Source organism: Solanum verrucosum, unplaced genomic scaffold, assembly GCF_900185275.1.
Source record: "Solanum verrucosum unplaced genomic scaffold, falcon-dt-bn FXZP01000253.1, whole genome shotgun sequence".
NCBI lineage: Eukaryota > Viridiplantae > Streptophyta > Magnoliopsida > Solanales > Solanaceae > Solanum > Solanum verrucosum.
Window position 1 is genome coordinate 891,897 of NW_026019984.1, and position 25,293 is coordinate 917,189.

A 25,293-nucleotide genomic window follows, 5' to 3' on the forward strand; every position below is an offset into this window, starting at 1 on the left:
CTTCTAGTTTTAAAGAATACCCTTTTTATCTTTTCAAAACAAATTGAAGTATTCGAAATGAAATTGGTTCGAATAGAGCGGAATGAATATAGAAGATTCATATAGCTGGTGCAAGTCTGCAACTAATTTGGGATGGAGGCATGGTGATGAATTGATTGATATAAATTTGAAATGGTTCTTGTTTCACAACCAGCTATTGGTTCCATTTGATGCATAAGAGTCTATACGAAAGCCCTTTTGATGCTTAAAGTTGTTTGAATGTGGTTTCTTCTACTATTGTTGTAACTTCTTCTTCATTTTTCGTTTTTTCAGTGATTTGTAACTGTATATTTACAGAGTAGTTGCTTGCGACTCTGTCGAGGGGATTGAAAGAAGTTTTGAAAATCTCGTCAGAAAACACTTGCAGTTTTTCTCTCCCCTACGTATCAACTTGCAGTTCAGTGTGCCATTTCAGAATAGTTGAGCAGAATTGGAGAACTGAAAAGAAATGGAAGAAATACAGTCCCAATCGGATCATTATAGGTCTTCATCTTCTTCGGCAAGTAGTCCAGCGAGTAGGGTGCCATCAAGTAATTTCTTCTACTTGAGGAAACCTGGTTCACTTAGACAACCAATTTCATTTGAAGATTCACCTGATTGGGAAGACACGGATATTGAAGTCAGAGTGGACGAAGGAGGTGATTCCATCAATGCTGCAACTACACCAGCCTCCCCTTCCCTGTCAAAGCTTAACAGTGGTTCGTTGCCGTCTCCACCTTTACCAGATGGGGCAGTTATTACAAGGAAAATTGCTGGCGCATCTATTGCCTGGAAGGATTTGACAGTTACAATAAAGGGAAAACGGAAATACTCTGATAAGGTGGTCAAGAGTTCGAATGGTTATGCATTACCTGGTACAATGACTGTAATTATGGGACCTGCCAAGTCAGGGAAATCAACGCTCTTGAGAGCCCTTTCAGGTTTGTGTTCTATAGGGAAACGTCTATTGGATTGCGTATCAATCTGTATGAATCGTTCATAACCCATTTTTGTTTCTCTTCCTTAGGAAGGTTGCCTGATTCAGCCAGAATGTATGGTGAGGTTTTTGTAAATGGGACGAAAATGTGCATGCCTTATGGCTCCTATGTAAGTCTATGCTTTTTAACTTTGTAGTTGAGTTGCTGTTCATAGTAAGCAAAATGTTGTCCGTGGCTATTTTTCTTTAATATCCTGTGTGGAAACTATCTGACATGAACCTTTACAGTGTATTTGTGCGGTTTACTTGCTTTGCTGTTTAAAAATTAAGACTGTGAACATGCATGGAAGATAATAAAATATCAAGAAATGGAAGTTGAAGGAAAAAATAAAATGTGATTATTTAAATGGTTTACATTTTACAACATGTTCTAAATATCATTATAGAGTTACCATTTTGATTCACCTCTCATGAATGCGACCTCTTAAATGGAGAAGGTATTACAAGAAAAATATAGAATTACTATTTAATTTATCATATTGTAGAAAAATTTGGACTTGTAGTAACTCCATCCAAAACTGAGAAATTAAATATTTAAGGTGCATTTCTCTGCTCCTTCAGTTTTGTTAAGGTGCATATTTCTTATTCAAGTATTGATCTCAAACCTACTGAAGAAGTCCATCTGAAAAAGAGGTGGAAAGAAGGAGAGGAGTAATTCTCAGGAGTTTATTAGCATCCAGAGAAAAAGGGATATTCAATCTTTAGTTTCACTCAAAACTTATAGGGAGTTTATTAGTATCGAGAAAAACAGGGATATTCAGTCTTTAATTTCACTCTATGGGAACTGTAAAGCCCATATGGCTTATACTATATTTTTCTGACCCCAATGGAGGCAATTGGAGCCACAAACATTTAGTGATTAAAATTAGCATCCTGCAACTTGTTACACAGGAAGAGTAGCCATCACCAATATAGCTAATCCCTTAAGCAACTCTATGGTGTTCTGACTACAATGCTCAATTTGGATTTGTTCAAAAATATTGACCTTAGCCTGAACTTGACCTTTAAAACTAGCTCATCGAGTGAGGATTGTCCAAACCATATAAAGAGGCTACAACCAACCTCCAACCAATGTGAGACTCTAATCCCCACACACTCGAGGCTAGACATTTGGAGGGTGTGATGCCATCCATGGCAATTCAACGTCATTAAAATACAAGGATGAAGTTTTGGAAGCTCCAAAAAGACCAGGACAAGATCTCAAACAAAGAAGTTTTAAGACAAGCTTAATGGACTTCAATTAGCAATAAAAAAATCGTCTTATGATGGAAAAATCTCCATCCCATGGAAGATCTTCTGACCAAGTCTTACAATTATTTAGAGGTCAAAATTGACCTCCAAGAGGAAGTGGAATGTGGCCTGAATCTGCCCTGAAAAGGAGCAAGTACAACAGCCAAAAACTTACGTTTTCTAAACCTAGTTTCTAGAATCTATCTTTAAGACTTGTTTAATTTTATGTTGAGTGCATTGAACAAAGTGTACGCATCCTTCTATGCAACAGGGAATACCATTCCTATTTAGTTTTGTTTTTTACCAACCCCTTTCTTTACTTACTATATAAAAGGGTGCTTTATTCCTTCACTGTACCTCAAAAATGAAGATCAATATTATTTTTGTGAGTTCCACGAGGGCAAATGTGGGAAAATACAAGAACTTAATGAAAGTTCTTTTTATCACAACTGCCAGCCCTTCTTGTTCACGGGTGTATAAAAAGCACATTATACTAGAATCTACTCATGTCTTCACTCCTCTCAATACACAACCCAAACAATAATGCGTAAATGTGATGGTCGGTGGCTTAATGCAAATTTATTGCAGTCTTATTAAGGAAAGAGAGAATAATATTACTTCATTCAGTTTGATTTTAAGAGATGAGGAACTTGACTAGTCTTTATCATGAGCTCTGCCTTTTGATATGGAATTTTTTTGCCTGCAGGGATTTGTTGACAGAGAAACTACTCTTATTGGAACGTTGACAGTGCGTGAATTCCTCTACTACTCAGCATTGCTTCAGCTTCCTGGTTTTCTTTGTCAGAAAAGGAGTGTGGTGGAGGATGCTATTGATTCTATGTCACTGGGAGATTATGCTAATAAACTTATAGGTGGACACTGCTACATGAAAGGTCTTCGAAGTGGCGAGAGAAGGCGTGTCAGTATTGCCAGGGAACTTGTTATGAGACCACACATTTTATTTATAGATGAACCCCTTTATCGGCTTGACAGGTTTACTTCTTACACCAAGTTTAAATATCAAAAGGATTGTCACTGAACACTGTTAACTTTATACTAAGCTATTCATTGTTGGTAAATGCCTCCCTAATATGTCATGGATTAGATGGGAAAGGAGATTTATTGGCTGGTCTTATGTGTTACATATGCAGTGACAGAGAAAATGATTGAGTTTACTATCACCAAATAAATCTACATAAACTTCATCAAAAAAAGAAAAGAAAAGAGATCCACATAATCCTGCACATAAGTTACAAATATGTTACCTGCCTCAGAGCCTTCTCGTCTTTATTGGGTCATCAAATAATTCTGAACTAAATCTTGCATACAAACATCACACATACTTCCCCCCAACTAGGCCGATCCTTGGTCAGTCTAGTTTGCATCATAAAAACTTGATGTCATTGCTTTCCTCCCTGTCAACAAGAAGCCAATTAACTTTTGATACTTCCAGAGTTTCATCAGTACTACTATGTGCTGATGTGGGGTTTATATAGCCTTGGGCTCTCCCCCCTCAAGAGCTAGCTTTTGGGGTGTGGTTCTCCTTGGGTTGTAACTTCAATCAAATGAATGGCCTTTTTTGATTCTCTATAAAGTTTTTCTTCCAATCAATTTTTTTTTTTTTTTGAGATGATAACAAGTTTTATAATACTAAAAGCACAAATATTTATAGGGAGATGAAGTCAAAAAATTATCAACTGGCAAAAGTTCTATTCTTCCTTACAGAGACTCTGGTACTTCTAATAGAGACTCAGTGGCATCTATTTATTCCCGTTTACACCAGAATGAAACAACATGGCCAGTATAATCTTACTTGTAATTCACACAACAAAAAGAGAAGATCTTGTGATTCATTGCGGTTGAGATTTGCCGTTTTAGGCTCTTCACTCTATTATATATGTTTATTAATGCATTACTCCTAGTTACCTGATGTTCAATCAATTGTCACATTCAGTGTTTCTGCACTTCTGATGATGGTTACACTGAAGAAGCTCGCAAGTACCGGCTGCACTCTGATATTCACCATTTACCAAAGCAGTACTGAAGTTTTTGGCCTTTTTGATCGCATTTGCCTCCTCTCAAATGGAAATACATTGTTTTTTGGGGAAACTTTGGCTTGCTTGCAGGTAATATATTTGAGTATGCTTCCACACACTATGCCCTTCTTGATTCTTGTACAGTTGCTTTTCAGCAATCAGGAGTGCATCAAATAGAACAATTATATACTGAAAGATACAAATTGGTGTTGTGATAAGGCTTTAGTTGCTCGTTTCTTGTATGTAAGATTCATAGATAATTGAGGGATGTGGTTTATTTGAAAACTAAGAAGCCAAATGTATAATTCAGATGACACTCTTACTATAGGATAAAAGTGATCCCTGTAGTTGAGGCTTAAATGGTTTATGTATTACCATTCATTTAAGGGTGGTAATTATTTTGAATTACATAGTTTCCCATAGTTAGGATTATTACATTTTGTTGCCTGCTTCTCTTAGAATTGGGATGTGGATGCAAGATTGTCCCTGTTGAAACTTATTTTGCAACATTGAGTATCTGGATTTTAGTAGTCAAAAGTGGGTCATGTACAAGCATCTTCTGGTCAAAGCTGTCTATATCTCAGTATATAGTAGCATTATCAATAGGAGGAAATCAGTAACATTTACTTTGCTAGTTTCTAGGTAAGAGGAAATCATATATTTGAATTATTGGGGCAAAACTTATTCCCAAGGGCTAATATTGCACAATCACAGGGTTGTGGGGGAAAGAAGGAAATGATTTTGTTTTTTTATTTGGGGGTGGGGGTCGGTTAGAAGCTGTGTTTTCTTACACAGTATTAGGTTCTTGATAAGAATAACTGTCAGAGACTGACATCATTTTTTGGTGATGGTGAAGCACTTTTCAAATGCTGGTTTTCCTTGCCCAATCATGCAAAGTCCTTCAGATCATTTCTTACGTGCCATAAACACAGAGTTTGACAGGATCATCGCGATGTGCAAAAGTTGGCAGGTATTTTCCTGAAAATGTTTGGACTCCTTAATTTATTGCCTTAGCAACTCAATCATACTGATTCTTGCTGGTTTGTTAGCTAACAATATGAATAGAACATCTACGGTCTACTTTTGTGGAATATACTACCATCATCATGCATGACTCACTCATGCTGCTGTTCTATTGATTAGAGTCAATTCTTCTTCTAAAGAGGAGTATGTCATCGTTTAGGAAAGCTATCATAAGAGTGTCCAACTGTTCCCTCACAACCCTTCCCCTCCAAGAAAATGAAAAAGAATTTATGGTTTTCCTCTTAAGTTTGTATAACTTGTTTTCTGGACAGGATGACCACGGAGACTTGTCAGCAGTGAACATGGATACTGCTGTTGCTATACGTACCCTTGAAGCAACCTATAAATCGTCGGCAGATGCTGTTTCTCTCGAGACTATGATAGTGAAGCTCACTGAGAAGGTATGTTTTTACAGGAGATCTGATATCTGTCACTATTAACTTCATACAGAACTTGAATACTCCTACCTGTGAAATATAAATACTTATCTTGTATCCTCAAAAAAAAAAATACATATCTTGGGAGCTAACATATTTAATTCATTCTTGGGAGCTAACATATTTAATTCATTCAGTTGACGATGAAATTATTGTGGCAAACAGTTACTCCCTTCCTTCCATTTATATGGAACTTTTTCCTTATAGTCCGATCCAAAAAGAATGACACCTTTGTGTATTTGGAAATAATTCAACTTTAAAATGTTTTCATTTTACGCTTGATGACATGTTTCTCTGGCCACATAAATGCCATGGCAAGTTTAAGACTACAAGTTTAAAAGTCTTTCTTTCTTAAACTCCGTGCCAAGTCAAACTATGTTGTGTAGGTTGGAATGGAGTGAGTACTTCTTTAAGATGTAGTTTGCTGTTTGATGATTAAGAAATAATGGTTGTCCGGAGAATGACCAAAACCCTTGAAGGATGCAATTGTTATACACTCTCTGGTCATTCATCTTAGTCACTTCAAAATTTTGTTATTTCCCTCAGAACTCTTTAAAGTTTTAAATAATTAACTAAAGTATTTTTCTTCCTAAATTAGTAGTAAGATTTTAGCTTTATCAAACAACCATTATTGCTAGCGCCTGAACTTAGTAAGATTTTTAGGTTTTTTAAACAAACATTATTTCTAGCACCTGAACTCCAATATACTCCCTGATTTATTGCTATGTTGTTCAGGAAGGTCCATCTCTCAAAAGCAAGGGAATGGTAGGCAACTTAACACGAGTTGCAGTGTTGACTTGGAGATCCTTATTGATTATGTCAAGGGAGTGGAAATACTATTGGCTTAGGTTGATTCTATATATGCTTCTCGCACTTTGCATCGGTACTGTATTTTCTGGATTGGGGCATACCTTATCATCTGTTGTGGTAAGCTGATAACCATCAAGACATTAGATATGCCTATTTTCTCCTTTGATATTTCTTACTTAAGTAGTATGCTATATAATGTGTGGGCATGCCATCTTCTGAGCAGTTTGGTTATTTACCTAAAATGGTAAATTTTGTTTGCCAAGGCAACTTTTGATTTTATTTGTGTTATATGTTGAAAAGAGGAAATTATGTACAGCAAGAAATGCATGTATCCAAGATTGTTTGGTTATTTATGGACTGAGTTTCTCCACTATGATGTTAGATGTTCTTCTCATGATAACTTTTTGCGATCAATCTTCCTTATTTTTCTGATTTAAACATTGACATCTTTATTGTGATGCAGACACGAGTCGCAGCAATTTTTGTATTTGTTTCATTCACCTCTCTATTGAGCATTGCCGGTGTACCTGCACAGATGAAAGAAATTAAGGTGATCCCTATAGCTTTTTTGTGATTCTTTTGGATAACATGCATGAATGATTCTATGAAACTTATTGCTTATATAGTGATTTCATGTTGGAAATGAATGCAAGAGATGCATGTTTTCGAACATAAGAGGCCACATGATAGGGAAACTATAGACAGTGCTCATTCTCTTATTGTTGCTTAGTAGGCCATGACCATTCTTGTCAAGACTCAAGACGGTGTAATCTCTAATCCAGTTCCATCTTCAATTCCCTGGAATATCAAGTTCAGTATTAGAGAACCTATTCTATAGTTTTCTGTTATTCCCGGTTTCAATCCCCATATCAGAATCACTAGAGGTTATTTTCCACCCTTTTATTTTTTGATGACTGATCATCTCTATGCAAACTAAATGATCGCTTAAATTGTGAAGTTACGAGGTCTACATGTGATACTTGTATTGCAATTTTGGGGGATATATATTAAGAATGTGTACTTGAATGTATTCGACTGCAATGCTCCGTCAGGTGAATTATCTTATACTCAATTACAAAGTATAAACTTTCCCAGCATGTTGCATTTAAGTCAAACTCTTGGCTCAAATTCGTCAGGCCAAAAAAGAATGCTTTTGGACTTGCATCTTGAAAGCAACTTTTATGTGAGTAGATTCATGGAAATATTGCTTTTATGTGAGTGGATTCATGAAAATATTGTAAGGCTGAAGGCCTTGTGACATTAAGGTCTTAGAGACTATTCTTCCTGGAAACAGGATAGTTAGTATAGTATGTATCCAACCTTTCCTTCAATGGAGGTAAGGTAACTATATAATCTGTCACTGATTTCTATTTATCTTTTACTTTCTGTTGCAAAAGTTAGGTTTCGTTATTGAATGCTGTGTAGGCCAGTTTGTTCTTTGATCATCCAGCTCAAAAGAAAACAGGAAAAAAACAAAGACTAATCAGGGTGTTTCTATTACATGCAGATATACGCATGTGAAGAATCAAACCAGCATTCTGGTGCATTTATTTTCCTACTTGGGCAGCTTTTTGCCAGCATACCTTTCTTGTTTCTCATCTCCATTTCATCAAGTCTCGTCTTCTATTTTCTTGTTGGCCTGCGGGATGAGTTCAGCATGCTGATGTATTTCGTGCTGAATTTCTTCACATTCCTATTGGTAAATGAAGGGTTGGTACTCGCTGTTACTTCCATTTGGCAAGACATCTTCTGGAGCATCTTGATTTTTGTCTCCATACAAGTGAGTTTCGTGTTAAATCTTGATGTATTGAAGATATTATTTACCACGAATGAAGTTTACATATTTCAAGAAAAACTAGTATTGCAATTTTACTGATCTATAGGGTTGTTACACATGAGATCTTCCCTAGTCTAGGATTTATTTGATTTGACATCTTTCTTCTTCCATTCAACGGCTGTGGTCTTCTACATTTCAGGTGATGATGATGCTTTCTGCTGGCTTTTTAAGAATCCGAAGTTCTTTGCCAGGACCAGTATGGATGTACCCCATTTCTTATATAGCTTTTCATACTTACTCTATCCAGGCAAGTTCAAAAATGGTCAAACAATTGGCTATAAATTCTTTCAAATGCATGTACTTGATCACTAGGTGGTCATCTCTTATAAATATCTTAAAATCGCGTCTTTATTTCAGGGGCTCTTGGAGAACGAGTACATCGAGACCTCTTTTGCAGTTGGTCAGGTGAGGACCATATCTGGTAATCAGGCTTTGCAAAATGTATATGACATATCTGCTGATAGCAACTCTAAGTGGAAAAATTTGTTAGTATTGTTTCTTATGGCTGTTGCATACAGAGTTCTTGTTTTTGTTTTGCTCAAGTTTTATGTCAGGAAAAACCTCTTTGTACCCAAACTATTTCTCTGTAACCAAAATACAAGGAATTCAAGATAAATACTATACTCCTAGCAACTTTTGGTTCAGTTTCTTGGTTCATAGCTTTTATACAATGTGGGACAGTGGGAGTATATCTATGTTGTTTGGACTGTCCAAAATGTTGCTGCACCCATGTCGACTCTCTAAATATGCACTACTTTTGGAGTATACGACATGCACCTGATGGCTGTCCCCAGAACCCAAAAATTGTGTATTTGCAGCTACCTATTAGGTTGTTGCCTGATACAATGGGAAACCTCAATTTGTCTAAGTCAGCTTCTAAATATTTATCCAGAGATGTTGTGTTCTAAGTGACCTTGATTATTAGTGGATGATCATAATGGTAGGTAATCTTTTCTCATTTGTCTAAGCTTTAGTGAGCGGAGTTTTTTAATAATAACGGGTAGCAAGTATTCAATGAAATAGTTGAGTTGCGCACAACTCCAGAGACTTCAAGGGAAAAGACAGGATGGATAATGCAAGAAAAGATAATCAGCACAAAAACAGATAAGTACGATTTACGTATTATAAGAAACACAAATAACATATCTTTAGAGACGTCTTGGATGGACCAAGACACCTCTAAAGAAAAACCAAACGACTCGAACTATGTCTTTTGCCACCGTCTGTCAAGCACCCAGTTCTGGGAAAGGATACCTGACATACAAGGCAGAAAACAAGAACCCAACAACAACATAAAAGACTGAACATGAACAGGAAGAGTAAAGCATAGCAAGTTTTCGTAACACACTTTATTATAGTAGATATCGATATCTCTGGGTACTCCAGAGTTGAACTGCGCCATTCATTTTTTCTTCTGAGCAGCCTTGGTGACCTTGGCTCCAGATGGGTCCTTCTTGTCAACACTCTTGATAACACCAACAGCAACAGTTTGACGCATGTCCCTCACAGCAAAACGTCCCAATGGTGGGTACTCAGAGAAGGTCTCAACAACCATGGGCTTGGTGGGAATCATCTTAACCATACCAGCATCACCGTTCTTCAAGAACTTAGGCTCCTTCTCGAGTTCCTTACCAGAACGCCTGTCAATCTTAGTCAAGATCTCAGCAAACTTGACAGCAATATGGGAGGTGTGACAGTCCAACACTGGAGCATATCCATTTCCAATTTGTCCTGGATGGTTCATGATGATGACCTGAGCGGTGAAGCTAGCAGCCCCCTTAGCAGGGTCATCCTTGGAGTTGGAAGCAACAAATCCACGCTTAAGATCCTTAACCGCAACATTCTTGACGTTGAAACCAACATTATCACCAGGAAGTGCCTCCTGAAGAGCTTCATGATGCATCTCAACAGACTTAACTTCAGTAGTCAGACCAGTAGGACCAAAAGTCACAACCATACCAGGCTTAATGACACCAGTCTCAACACGACCAACAGGAACAGTCCCAATCCCCCCAATCTTATAGACATCCTGAAGTGGAAGACGCAGGGGTTTGTCCGAGGGCCTCTTAGGCTCATTAAGCTGGTCAAGTGCCTCAAGAAGTGTTGGACCCTTGTACCAGTCCAAGTTAGTTGATCTCTCAATCATATTATCTCCTTCGAAACCAGAAATGGGCACGAATGGGATCTTGTCAGGGTTGTAACCAACCTTCTTAAGGTAAGAAGACACTTCCTTCACAATTTCATCATACCTTGCCTTGGAGTACTTAGGTGTGGTAGCATCCATCTACACAAGGAATAAAAACATATTAGCAAAACATGAAACATCATTCTTCAGTTAACATCAGTTAGAGTAGGTTAAAGTCCCAATCATTGGGGAATGAACTCGTAATCTGCTTATATAGCTAGCATTTGGGGTTGAGTTAGGTCCAGATGCTATATATACCAAAATCAGGTCCATCCCCATTTGGGCTCCCGGTCCACACTTCAGTTGGGCAACTGGGCATGAAGGAAGTACTGGGAAATGAATCACACTTGAAGAAAGAGCAAACCTTGTTGCAGCAGCAAATCATTTGCCTTACACCAAGTGTGAAAGCAAGCAACGCATGTTCACGAGTCTGTCCATCCTTAGAGATACCAGCTTCAAAACCACCAGTCGTGGAGTCGATAATCAGGACAGCACAGTCAGCTTGAGAGGTACCAGTAATCATGTTCTTGATGAAATCCCTATGACCAGGAGCATCAATAACAGTACAGTAGTACTTGGTAGTCTCAAACTTCCACAAAGCAATATCAATTGTTATACCGCGTTCACGTTCAGCTTTGAGCTTGTCAAGAACCCAGGCATACTTGAATGACCTCTTGTTCATCTCAGCTGCTTCTTTCTCAAACCTCTCGATGACACGCTTATCGATACCACCTAGCTTGTAGATCAAGTGACCAGTGGTAGTCGATTTTCCAGAGTCAACATGGCCAATAACCACAATGTTGATGTGAACCTTCTCTTTACCCATGTTGATCAACTAAAAGTCTGTCAACAATAGAAACAAATGTCAAAAACATCTAAAAGTTTTGTGTTCTATGTCTATAAGAATCTGACAATTCAATCAAAACACAGACAGAGAAATTCTGAAAACTCGATTACATCAAAATCGAGTTTTGGTAGCCAATCAACGAAACAGATAATCCAACGATGATCAAACAATATACACAAAGACCGAACAATCTACAAGGCAAATGTTCTTCTCCAGGAACCATGAGACATTTAAGATGAACAAAACTAATGAACTTTAGTCACAAATCTTGAATTAAATTAATCAAAGCTACTATCAAATATATAGAAACAGAGCAATAATGAACATGAATCAAATTACTCATCAATCATGGAACAAATTTGCAAGAAAACTAATCAAAGCTAGTACTCCCTATGTGGCACAGTTTAACTTGACACAATATTTAAAAGAATGATATTTGTGGTTCAAAAAAAATCTTTAAATATTTGTATAGCTATAAATCAATTCATTACGAGTAAAAATAAAGTTTTAAAGGTTAATTGTTTCTCATAATAAAGTGACATTTCTTTTTTGGGACAGATCAAAAAAAAAAAAAAGGTCACACAGAATGGGACGGATCGGAAAGCGTACTAAATATATAGAAACTCAGCAAACATCAACCAAATTTGCATCAAATTACACTAGCTAGTATCAATTTTATAAAAAAAACTGATGGATCATGGAACAAATTTGCATGAAATATACATAAACTAAGCAAAAATGAGTGATGGAATATCATTTATCTAACCTTGAGAAGCACAGCACATATAATAAGTTGAAAAATGAAGGAGAATTTAAGTTTACAAAAGGTTATTGGTTCTATATATATAGAGGAGGATGAGTGAGCTTAAGTCGGTTTACGTTTTTTAAAAAATAAAATAATTAATATTTAAATAGGAAAAAAAACAAGTCAAACATCTTAACATCATGTCTTGAATGCAATTGATCAAATTTACTTGGCCTCCAAGTCTAAACATTACATTCTATGTCCACATTTCTCTTTTTATTTTTATTTTTTATGACATTATGATGTTGACATATTCCAACACTTTTTTTGAAATTATTTTACTACCATATCAACAAATTCAATATAATCTCATAAGTTAAAGTTTATTTTAATCTTAAAATTATTAGTATTATAAAAGTATAATGTAACAACAAGAAGTAAAATTTCATGGGTGTGGTGTTGAGAAGATAAAGTGTATGTAGACTTTACTCCTACCTCGTAAAGATAGATAGATTGTTTTTAAAAGACCCACAGTTTAGGTAACATATAACAGAGTTGATTTAAAAAGAAAAAGACAAAAACAATAAAGACACCGCAAATAATAGGAGAAACATTCTAAAGGATATTGAAATTTAGTTGTCGTATGATCGTACAAATATAGTGTGAGATGTTTTGTGCATCGAACTGATCTTTTATTTCGTGCTCTATTGACATTGTTAATGTTTATTAATCAAACCTAAACCTTACGCAACCAAAACCAAAACATTCTGATTTTTTAATGCTATTTCCTAGTAATATTGTGTGTATTTTTGAAAACATTATGTTATTCATGTCTACTCATACGAGACATGAATGCACATTTTGCTCCCATATTGATCCGGAATAGCATTCATTGACTACTTTTCGATCTCGTCTTTGAAAAATAAGCAGTATCGCGATAGTTTAATTTTACAAATGAAATTTAATGATAATATTCTGAAGTTTCACCTATGAAAATTCAAACCCTATAACAATATATCTATTTTTCGATTACAAGAACTGAAAAACAGTATTTACAAACGTTGTGGAATTTAATTTACAGTTTAATTCCAAAATGCTAATACGGTAACAACAACAACAACAACAACATACCCAATGAAATCCCACTAGGTGGGGTCCGGGGAGGGTAGAGTGTACGCAGACCTTAACAACAGCAAGGAGGACAACTCCTGCCCCCGTGCCGGAAGGTCAAAGAAGTTGGTGATTTAGCAACAGGAAACTCGATGAACAACGATCATAATTATAATGATCCTAAGCTAGCGAAATTCCTTTTGAAAAAGCATAACGATCAGGGACCCATGAAATTTCAAAATATTTGCAAGCATTATATTTTTTGGTCTTGTCATTACAGCTGCATTAGCTAAATATGACATCTTTACTCTTAGCCAAAAAGAATAGTAGTAACAAATTTCATATCTAACATCTCTGTTATCCTCTTCTCCTTTCGAGTATCTTCGGAGTTTTACATTAATCATTTAAGAAATCAACTCCTTCATCGTTTGCCAATGTCAGCCTACTCGGATTCAACAAAATCTTAGACAAGAAAACTAGGAGAAAAGAAGCCATCACCAGTACAGTGTCACTGTAAAAGAAGATGGTGGTAGTCTTCATCCGTTCTTCTAATCTTCTCAGTATTTTGCTTAGGAAACACTCCCTCCCCTGAAACATAGCAAAAATGTACCTGTTACCTGTCATTGTCAAACCACATTTCAGTGGACACTTGGGGATTTGGACCAAAAAGGGATGAATGCAGTGGTTTTCAACTTTGTATGAAATGATTTTAGATCGAAATGCAAAACTCGGAGGCATTTAGAGTTTACCTGACAGTAAGTTATAACTCTTTATCATCATCTGCTTCAGCTTTTGTTGCTGCTTTCTCTGCTTCTTCTAGCGCAAAAACTTTCAGCGATTCAATATCCCTCGGTCCTACAGCAACAGATGTAAAATACAGGATTCCCAGTCAAATAAAAGTTTAATGGGCACTGCAGTGGTGAGACCAGCTTATTACATCCTATAAATTCAAAACTTGGTGACACAAGCACATAAACGGCGAGCTGCGAGCTAACACCTAAATAAAATAGTGAAAGATGACACGGTACCTTGAATTTTAGCATGAATAGAAGCTAAACAACCGACTTAAAATGTTCAATTACGGACCTATACAACAACATACTCAGTAAAATCCCACAAGTAGGGTCTGGGGAAGGTGGGCATGTGGGGTGTAAGCAGACCTTACCCCTACCTTTGTGGGGTAGAGAGGTTGCTTATGATAGACCCTCGGTTTAAGAAAATCGGTATTCAGAACAGTTTGAAAGAAATGCAAGAGTAAAACGCTATGAAGTTACAGACTTAGATCACACATCAATTATTATCTACAAAAATCTGATCAACTTTCCTTTAAAAAACATCACTCTAGACACATAAATCACTAAATGTGGCTGCTATATAACCAAACATTTCAGCTACTTATCCACTTTCTTTTAGTATTCTTCATGTGGCTGACCTTACAGCAAAACATTCAGCTTCATAATCTCATCACAGGCGTCCTAAGAGTAAGTTGACATGGCCCACAAGCTCCATTACTAGATGTCCAAATATGTTTGATAACTAAACACTCCTTGCACTCAGCAAGAAATGGCTAAAACCTGCCTCCACCAAATTCATATGATAAACTTTCCAGTTTTAGATGTCCCAAATATGTTCGACACAGGCTTACACTATTATCTTGTTCAAGAATTCACTTCACTTAAAAAAACAAAAATAAATTTAAAGCATGATATGTAACGCTTATATTGTTGCACTAACTTCAATATTATCTTCTACACAAACTGATATAATCACAGGACAATTCAGAAAAGCAGATACAGATTGGTTGAGTAGAAAAACAAATCCAAATTACGTATCCTTGTAATTTGAAACAAGAAAAAGGATATTTTAAATCGACTATGAGATAGTTAAGATAAATTTCAAAGAAAAACCTTCTACCTTGGTACTTTGCGACTTCTTCTCCATTGTAGAAGATTTTGAATGTGGGGTATGAATGGATATCAACTTTGTTACACACTGGTTTATCTGTACCACAATCAACTTGTCCCACCTCTATCTCATCCTCCCCTTCCATTGTTTTCCCCAAATCATCCCAAAGTGTTCCCAGGTTCTTGCTGAAAAAAGGTTTCAGAATTAGCAAAACAGAAGACTCATGCGAGGAAAATACAGCAATGAACATATCAATGACTAAAATTCTGATGTATATGAATAAAAATCAGAAGTAAAACAGTCATCATCCTTTCCATTAATTATATCACTCACTTAATGATATAACGACTTTATCTACTTATTGGCAATATGCCTGACCTTGCAGTGAAGAGGCAAGCCACATTCATGCACTACAAGTTGTTCAGAGCATCAATGCACCTTTAGGAATTTAAATTTGGAAGTTCAATAAAAGCCTTCATGGATCAAGTGGGATATAGAACTCATATGTGGAGAACAAATGATGTCACTATGCCGTTTAAGTGAGGAGTGTGGAGGAATATTATGAAGGGGTGGAAAATTTTTTATGGTAACATTTCTTTAGAGTTGGAGATGGGAGAAGAGTAAATTTTTGGAGCCATAAGTGGTGTGGGGGACTTTTGGCTGTGTATTAGCAGATGATATATACATGGGTTCACGATGTATTGCCACTAGAAACCATGACATTGGCATTGGACTTGTGTTAGAGGATGAGTTCCCATATATGCATAGAGTTTCATGCCAAAGGGACTTATCTGTCCGGCAAATCAGGGGAAATCTAAGGGGGAAGGACGTTTTGAGACTTGAGTTACAGGAGGGATTTCCAAGATTGGGAGATGAATGAGTTTTAAAGATTGCTTGCTTTACTTCATAAGTGTGGTGAGCCAGCTGGTAGACTTGAGGCTTTGAGTTGGGAGTTGGGGAATAACAAAGTTTTCTACCTTACCTATCAAAAAACAATAATAATAACAAAGTTTTCTCTGTGAAGGCCTCCTATGAAAAGCTTTTAATTAGGGAGGAGGATAGTTCTCCATTGACTACAATGTAGCAGAAGATGATCCACATCCTCCCCTGCTTCCTTGTATAGGTAACACCAACTAATGCAAACAACTTTATGTTTCCTAAGGTTTGGGTTTTCCACCATCAAAATCACCCCTCCTAGTAGTTGACTATGTGAAAGAAACACCTTCCTTGGCTCCATAGTGATCCAAATCGAGTTGACAAAAAGAAGAAAGTGTGCAATATGCTAATAATGGTAATTAGCATGTATATAAAACGTGCTTTAGACTTTCCTGCATTTGACCAAGAGGATTCTTCACGTGCATTGCTAACAGAAGAATGTTCGATGCTGCTTAACACGGAGACGGTAACAATGGCTTCGAACCATGTTACAAGCATCCCTTTCAAAGATTTTTGCCCTAATTGGTTATCATTTAGATACTGATAGTAGACTTATGTAGCAATAAACACTAAGCTGCACTTGTCTTTTCAGAAGACAAACATTTCAGCATAGTTTCCAAATGGTTATAACAGATTACTACCAATTCATGATTTTACTAGGAAGCAGATGCTGCTGACATTTGATAATTTAGTCATCCCTGTATATCCCAGACAAACCCACCATTTCATCTGAAGGACAAGACGACATACTAGAGCAGGCTAGTTTTAAAAGACTTACCAGTGCTTACACCACGGAACACAAAATTTGACAAACCATGCCGTGTCCTTCTCGCTTATCTAAATGAAACACAAAAGAACAACATGAGTATGGTATAGGAGCCATTCAAAGAATTGCAAAAAAAAAAAACACCAGCGAACTCAATACTGCAACTACTATTTGTTTCAATGTTGATCACTAATTGATGGTAAAACAAATCATCAAAAAACATAAAGAGAACTTAAATATTTTACTTAACACGTAAACTGCTTATCTATTAAATTGGTCTCAATACTTGGGGGGTCATTAGGTTCAAAAACAAATTATGCAGAAGTTGGTAGTGCAGAGATTAGTAGGTAGGGATGGTAATGCAAGGATATGGGTACTACTGTGGAGAATATTTTTGTTGTATGTTTGATTTGTTTCAACTATGCAATGCGTAATTTGAAGTATGTGTTTACTTTTAAAATAAGATAAGTTTATTTACTTCTAAACTATGCAATGTGTAATTGAAGTAGTTCTGAATGTTTAGACAATCATTTTGTTATCAAATCAGTCATCAGCCAAATTTTTTTTGGTATACTTGAGAAAACTTGAGAGCTTTTTCGTCTTTTTAGTTGTTTCAATGCATGTATTCTTATTCCACATTTTATCTGCATAAAACAAAATTCATAACTTATACATGTATTATTTATGGCAACATAGAATAAAGCAACCAAATATGGTATAACTATTAAGAAATAAGCAACCAAATGGTGTATAATTTAAGGCCAAGTACATAAGCACCTCCTAAACTTGTTCGACACTTTCATTTTGACACCTGAACGGGGAGTAGTATCTACTGAACACTTGAACTCGAGCCAAAATGTGCCCATTAGACACAATTACACTTATTTTTAGTGTAAGTGGAACAACTTTTTTCTTTCATTTTCCTCCTACTCTCTCGCTCACCACCATCAACCACATTCCTCTTCCATCCCGCCACCATAACCAGAAGAAAGCCCCTACAGAAATTTCCTTTCTTTACAAAATGTCTAATAATTCACTTTCTTCTTTGTTCTCAGCCAATTAAATGCTCTAGAAACCATAAAAAAACTCTAACCCCACCTGCAGACGTCAAATTCTTCCAAGAAAGCATCTCATGGTTATTCTCTAACTTGCTTGGACTCGGGTGTGGATCTAGAGGTCAGATCCTCTATGATCTAAATATAAGATTCGGGGATATGGATCCATGTGCGGATACGGGTACCACAATTCGGCTAAAAATAGAGTTATAAACCTAAATTATGAGATATTATGTAGAAAATTCGAGAAGAAAAGAATGATCAAGAGGAGAATCTTGGATGGAGATACAAAGAAAGGGAGTGACAATAGAAATTTATATATACAAGATATTTCATTTTCTTCAATTTCACCTTAGGTTTTATTTTGATTACAGAAATCATTGAATCTATCCAAAATTTCTCCCTCGAATTTGGTCAAAGCATCCAATACCGGTTGACCAGATCGGGTATGGATCCCACACCCACGTCATGTCGACATGGGTGTGGCACCGAAAGTGTAGAGTCCGAGCAACTTAGGTTATTCTATATTCAAATCCTGAAATTGGTCCATCTAAATTTCCAAACCATTCTCCATCCTTTTTTCTATTTCTAGTTTCATTCACCATTATTGAATCATCCTCTGAACTCACAAACTTTGTGGTTTTGCTAACTAGAAATTCTAAGACCCATCTGGGGTTCACTCACAAGCACTAAACAACTTTTTTAACAGCTTGGTTTCTCAATCTATAGCAGCTAGAGTTCAGCTTAATGGATATTATTTGCGCTACGAGGTGGTTGGTATCAGACAATGGGGGGTTTGGCTGGCGATGGGTTTGGGACAATGGCAGGTAAGGGACGACAAGGGATTGGGGATGACTGATTTTTCTTCTTTTGTTTCCTTTGTTGACATGTCTTTCTAATTGGCCTTGTTTGCCATGCCACGTGCATGATAGTCATGCACCACACATAATTTAGAATTATCAAAGTTGCATTTAAAAGTTACATTTTTCTACAACATAAAGTATTTAATAGATGCTAATTGTAGTTCAAGTGTCAAAATGGAAGTATTAAACAAGTTGTGTGTGTGTGCGTGTATTTGGCCATAATTTAATGTTGGTTTTTATGCAGGTATTATAATGCTTATACATCATCAAACAATCCCTTAATGCTTATCCCCTACTTTAAAACAGTTGTGTCAAACATGCTCCAGTGCATACTAAACTCTTAGTATATTAGAGAGATAATCCTTAAGTACAGAGTAATGAAATTTTATCGACTAGACAAACCATTTATATTAAGTGAATACAGCTGACCCCAACTAGCTTGGTATTGAGGCGTAGATGTTGTTACAATCTCCTAATCACATTACACAGAAAAATAAATCTGTGAAACAATTAGGAGCATTGTAAGGACACTTGCATCTCATGCAATTCCAACCCAAAATGACACATAACATGTTCCAATATGGACTATGATGCTCAAACTCTTTAAATATGTTGCTGCACACATATCATATCCGCAAAAAATGTACTACTTCCGGACAAACAGACACTGAGACACACACTCGTCGACATTTTTTTGAAGAGTTCAAGCAATATCAAATATGGAAACACTCATTTCTTACATTGACAAACAAAACAAAAGTCGAACAAACAATCAAATTAACAGACACCCAGATCAAATTTAGACATCATCACTCAATAACTAATGAAATACTTATCTTTTAAAAAACAAAACAGCAAAATAGGAACAATAATTACTTGAAAAATCATCAAACAAAAAATGTTGTTGCACCCGTATCATAACCATTAAAAATGTACTACTTTCGAACGATCCGACACACACCAAACCAACAGACACCCAGATCAAATTTAGACATCATCACTCAACCACTAACAAAATATCATCTCAAATGACACAACAACAGCATAATAAGAGCAACAATTACACAAAAAGTCAAAACACGTACATGTTACAGATCGTATAAACCCTAGTAATCTTCTACAAGGCAAAACTAATCTCTGATCTAAAAAACAACAAACTAAACTCTATATTGCTCAAACTCTTCAAAAATGTCCACAAGTGCGTATCAATCCACCAAAATTAGTATATTTTGCAGAATCCGACACGGGTGCGACAGTATTTTTGAAGAGTTCGAGCAACACAAAAGCAACAAAAATAAGTTTTATTACCTTATCATTGAACGTATCGCCTGTGAGGGTAATAACTTCAGCTTTAGCGATGTATATCGAACTCAACAAAAAGATGCAACACAATAAGATACAGGAAAATGGGTTCATATAGCGTTTCATTGCAGCCCAGATTTTGATTTTTTTTACTGAAAATTGCTCTGAATTTGAACGAGATTTGGATGCCTGAATCGAATTTTGAAGACGATGGGGAAATTTTGAAAAGGAGGAAAGGGAGAGAGAGTGAAAGATAAAGGGTGTTTGGGGATATTTCTAAAAGTTTATGGACCATTTTGTCTTATAATGTTTCTTTTGTGGGTGAACTTCAATTTGAAGTTTGGTCCCATTATTTGGTGGCGTTTGGTCATGTTTCATTCTGATATTTAAAAAAAAATTGTATTATGAGTGAAAATTGATATGTGCAAATGACCACGAAATAAATTAGAGTTGTTTTTTTAATTTTCGTGAGAAAATATTTTAGATTGTTTTTGAATTATTTTAAAATTTTATGAGCAAACGTGTTTTCACGGTAAAACGTCACCTATTCGCTTTTTCTTCTTGAAAAACTAAAGTAAATAGTGTTCACCTACAAATATATAATATATGCATGTCGTTTAGGAAAAGTAAACGATGAATCTGACGAGTTATTTGAATGGAAAAAAGCCTTTTTTAAGATACAAGAAATATTATTAATATAAGGTTGACTAACATATTTTATAGTGTATAACAATATAATTTTCTTTTGACATTGTTGTGTCACTACAAAGGTTATTAAAGAGGGTGATAGGTAGTCTATTTTTGAACCATCATTTAAATTATATTCGCAATGTATAAGAATTTACAAGTTTACTACTATTAAATATGAGTCTGAAGTGGTAAAAATCTTATATATGAACTTCAGTCATTCAAGGAATTTTTGTGTGAACTTTGTGGTCAAATGAATGACATTCGAAATTCTTAAAGAAATATAAGACATATATGACTAAAGTTCACGTGAATAAATTTTTTCCCCAAAACAATTCAACCTTTAAATTTTTTTAAGGTAGATAAATTCAAAGAGGTTTTACATGAAATAACAAACATACCATAAAATAGAAATTAATGAAAATTTATAGTCTTGTTGAATTATAAGCTCCTTGTGACATGAATGCACATGTAGGAATAATTTAGAAAGCTTCCATGCAATATTTCTCTTTGTCCTCATGAACATTATCACCAACAGGACTAGCAAATTGTAGAAATTCCTTGTCTTGTTCAAAAATGGACATTTGTTGTTGATTCAAGTTAATAAACACTTCAATTCCTTTATTTTGATCTTGTGTATTCATCAAATAAATCATATTGCTAAATGGTGTAATTGCTATGCTTGCTCTTGTAGGTCTCCCCCATCCAAAATCCAATTCTTGGAATGGAATGTTACATACACTACTACATCGATACACATCGTGACATGAACTCTTCTGACGATACGATTGATCATCCTTTGTTCCTGTATTTATTTTATTTGCGTATTCAAGCATCTCTGATACCCATTTGTTTTCTTTGAAATTGTCTCTGGTGGAAAGCTCGTGTTTGGACTTTCTTATATCGGCTACTAATTTTGGTAACCTAAGGTCTTCTAGGTTATATATTGGTGTAGAGAAGGCGGTGAGAATGTTCCCGATTGTGGATGTTGATTTTATTGAAGGTGGAATTGTTTTTCGTAAATCAGATACTAAAATCATTTGAGACGAAGAATCATTACCATTTGATATGTTTGCACCAGCAATTGCTGCACATTTGTAAACAATTACACTAACAACCTCAGTAGTTGTTGGATTTTGCACTATTGATGATGGATCATCAACGATCATTGCTTTGAGAGCTCTTATATTGGATTTAGATAAAAAAAACCTCTTTTCAAATTCGACACTTTCTTTTGCATTTGGCTCAACCACAACGGGAAACTTAGTGGGCCATCGGGTAGAGATGGCATTAATGAGTCCTGAACATAATACGAAGGACATGATAATTCACCATTTGGATGTTCTCGGGTTAATGTAGCCCAATCCTTCAAAAAGGAGAAGGCACTACGCGCATCACCCACCTTATGTGACATACACACACTTATTGCCATTCCTCCACAATCAAAGTGGCTAAGTTGAGCTACGCTCAATCGGCCACCATCATTTGCATGAGGAACATTCTTCCAGGATAACCCTGGAGGAAATGTTAAGTCTGGGCGATGAACGACTTGATCCATTGGACAATTAACTTCAACTTCAAAGAACTCAGCCTCAGTGTCATCACAGTGAATAGTGGCATTATCTCTTAAACCTCCAACCCATGGTTGATGATAAGTCAATGCTTTTGAAAATGAGTTTTCTAGAAGTTTAGAGAGTTGTTTTGGACCTTGTTCTAGTTGGTGTTTTGGGTAAAATAAAACAAGGGGCATATAAAAATTACCCATACATTGATCAAGAAGTGAAAGTTTGTGAATTCTTTGAGTTGGAGTGGGAGAAAAAGGTTTCACAACTTTCTTGGAGATTGTTGATAGCAATCTTGAAAAACTAGACATTTTTAATTATTTCTTTTAAATGCAAAATTAAAATCTCACACTAATGAATTTTTCTTCTAAGTATTTTGTTACTATATATAGATACATTGGAACACAGCATTTAAATACTAGCCAAAAAAGTATAAACAATTTTTTTTCTCACTTTGGAATGATTGGTCAAATTTGGATTGCCATATACTATATAATATAACTCTTATGTTATTTATTTAGTCAAAGAGCACCATTTGGAACTGTTCTAGCAATGTCAAAGATCTCAATCAGCTTTATCAAGATATAATATCGGCGTGATGTGATCGAGCTAAATTTAGATGAATCAAAATAAATATTGTCAAACTATATTGAATATGGGTTAAAAATATGAATCATATCCCAACTCGTTCAACTCTTAATAATTTTTTATTTTCTTAATTTGCTTGTATACTCATAGAAAAGCTAAGTAAATAAATTGTTCTTTATTATAGCTTTACATGATATATCAAATAATAAAAAAATATTTTTTATTTGAATTTTTGACAAGATTTATCATTAGTCAATTTAGGTTACATACTTAACTCAAATTATTTCAAACTCTTAAACGAGCTAACAAATCAAGATAAACTAGATTAATAATGGACAAATTAATACTTAAACGTATTAAACGAACAAAATTTTCATAAACTAGTTTTATCACCACAACATCGATTATTAATTATTTTTAAAATAATGGAATAAATACATGAGCAGGGCACACATAACATTGCAAACTCCTAAAACAATATCTTTTTTTTTTTGCCCATATTTTTTTTTTCCAACTTTGCACTGTGATAATATTATTTTAAATTAAAAAAACAGCAAGAAAGTCAAACTTCTTTGATATGATGAATGTAAAATATTGAACAACTGATATCTGGTCTTAGTACATAATTACGTATCATGATTCATGCTAACTTTATGGTGTAACTTATTTTTTAAAATTATTTTTTCGTATTCAACGTGTATATAATTTAAACTCATTCGAAAAATAATTTCTTTCAGTGTTAATTTTTTTTTATATCATTGTGTTAATTTAATCGGTGCCAACATGTTACTCTTTTAGTTTTTAGATTATAATATCAAATTTAATTAGTATTAAACGTTATGTATTATTAAAAATAAAATTCATAATAATATAATAAAAGAAGTTATATATAGACAGTATATCAAACTTAAATTCTAATAAGTCCCACAAATCAAATTACTATTATAGTGTTGTCTCAATTATAAAGAACATATATAATGGGATAATCAATGGTCAACTTTCTTTATATGATTTTTTTCATTATCTTTTCTTTATTTATTTTACTCTATTTTTTTAAAAAGATATTTTTTATTAATAAAAATAAATAGTCAACTTTGGATTGCTATACTAGCTCTTAAAATTTCAAGGTAAAGGGCGGGACCCAATTTGGCAATCTCAAGTTTTTATTTATTTTTGAATTTTATAAATTTAATGTTCGTCATCCATTCGAAATTCGACTAATTTGAACTTTATTAAAAAGTTTCACCTAAAAAATAAAAAAAAATATTTTTTGACTTCACTTTTTCAAAAATAATATTAACCTTTTATTTTTTTAAAAACGGCAGTCAACTTTTTTGTGTAAAATTCTTACACTTAAAGCAATTATTTTCTGCATGGCAATTTGGTCTTTGACATAATTGTAATAATTAATTATAATGAAGTGTTGAACACAGATTTGCTTATTGGAATAAATAGCTGACAATTTCTTGAAGAAAATGAAAACAACAACTACTATAATATATTTGTAAAAAATACACTCTATGATTTTATGTCACTACGACCAGAGAAGTTCTAACTCGTCGAGAATCTATTTGAGTCATAGAAAGATAAAATTAACATAAATAAATCATATTTTTAAGATACAACTAAAATAGGTTTAGTGTAACTTTTTCTTTTTTTTATTTGATGAAAAATTTAAACACATACGTTAATCTATTAACGTCTAAATTTTATAACATAAAACAGAAGTTTTTCTTAAACTTTATAAAGTGGAAGTTTCTCTTCATAAAAAAAAACTAACTCAAAATCTTCATTAAAAAAATATTGAATTTTTTAGTTTCTAAAATAGGAAAATACAATACATAGTTTTAATCTAAAGATATATCATGGTAAAGAGAATACTAAAGTAAAATCCCTAATGCTTATTAGATATGGTAGAAATTTTAGTTGTAGTATTTTTCTGTCTCTTTGATAGTTTCTTCATTTCTTAATTTTTCTGATCTTTTTACTTCTCATTTCATGTTTCATTTTTATTTTGACAAGAAAAAAACATTCTAAATTTAATATATAATTTGTCTAAGAGGATTATGAATATGCACAACACATAATTAATGTGTGTATATGTATATGTCTAAAAAGTTTCTTTGAGAACTCTTTGTTCTTTTTCCTTCATTAAAAAAATGATAAAATAAGATTCATCTAAGCACTAATCTAAAAGAAAAATAAAGAAAAAACAATGTTCAATGTTTATCTTAGCACTTATTCTAAGAGAAAAATCTTGTTTATGACTTTTAATTATTTATAAACGAAATTTTGAATAAACTAGAACATCAATAATATCTTTCAAATCTTCCACTAATTTGTATATTAATCTT

General features: G+C 34.6%; 3 protein-coding genes and 1 pseudogene across 4 annotated transcripts; 1 reads left to right on the plus strand and 3 right to left on the minus strand.

Annotated features, from left to right (window-relative positions):
* Nucleotides 1-321: 321 nt before the first annotated feature.
* On the plus strand, nucleotides 322-9,032 carry LOC125817986 (ABC transporter G family member 3). Its single transcript, XM_049497487.1, has 11 exons — nucleotides 322-959; nucleotides 1,046-1,125; nucleotides 2,952-3,238; nucleotides 4,200-4,371; nucleotides 5,138-5,251; nucleotides 5,577-5,705; nucleotides 6,477-6,668; nucleotides 7,015-7,101; nucleotides 8,059-8,331; nucleotides 8,528-8,635; nucleotides 8,746-9,032. The coding sequence occupies exons 1-11, from the start codon at nucleotides 488-490 to the stop codon at nucleotides 9,001-9,003; spliced, it is 2,172 nt and encodes a 723-aa protein (XP_049353444.1). The 5' UTR covers nucleotides 322-487; the 3' UTR covers nucleotides 9,004-9,032.
* Nucleotides 9,033-9,477: 445 nt separating this feature from the next.
* On the minus strand, nucleotides 9,478-12,241 carry LOC125817961 (elongation factor 1-alpha-like). The gene is made up of 3 exons (XM_049497464.1): nucleotides 12,187-12,241; nucleotides 10,938-11,416; nucleotides 9,478-10,672 (listed from the first exon to the last, which is right to left on the minus strand). The coding sequence occupies exons 2-3, from the start codon at nucleotides 11,397-11,399 to the stop codon at nucleotides 9,791-9,793; spliced, it is 1,344 nt and encodes a 447-aa protein (XP_049353421.1). The 5' UTR covers nucleotides 11,400-11,416; nucleotides 12,187-12,241; the 3' UTR covers nucleotides 9,478-9,790.
* Nucleotides 12,242-13,512: 1,271 nt separating this feature from the next.
* On the minus strand, nucleotides 13,513-20,317 carry LOC125817981 (protein disulfide-isomerase 5-1). Of its 2 annotated transcripts, none has more exons than XM_049497482.1 (5): nucleotides 20,109-20,317; nucleotides 16,895-16,953; nucleotides 15,190-15,365; nucleotides 14,025-14,130; nucleotides 13,513-13,892 (listed from the first exon to the last, which is right to left on the minus strand). In XM_049497482.1, the coding sequence occupies exons 1-4, from the start codon at nucleotides 20,226-20,228 to the stop codon at nucleotides 14,036-14,038; spliced, it is 450 nt and encodes a 149-aa protein (XP_049353439.1). In that variant the 5' UTR covers nucleotides 20,229-20,317; the 3' UTR covers nucleotides 13,513-13,892; nucleotides 14,025-14,035. The 2 variants fall into 2 exon arrangements, with proteins under 2 accessions (XP_049353439.1, XP_049353440.1); XM_049497483.1 differs by having other exon boundaries at nucleotides 13,820-13,863; nucleotides 20,109-20,310.
* A 954-nt stretch (nucleotides 20,318-21,271) lies between these two features.
* LOC125818326 (acyltransferase Pun1-like) lies at nucleotides 21,272-22,662 on the minus strand (annotated as a pseudogene).
* Between the last annotated feature and the right edge of the window lie 2,631 nt (nucleotides 22,663-25,293).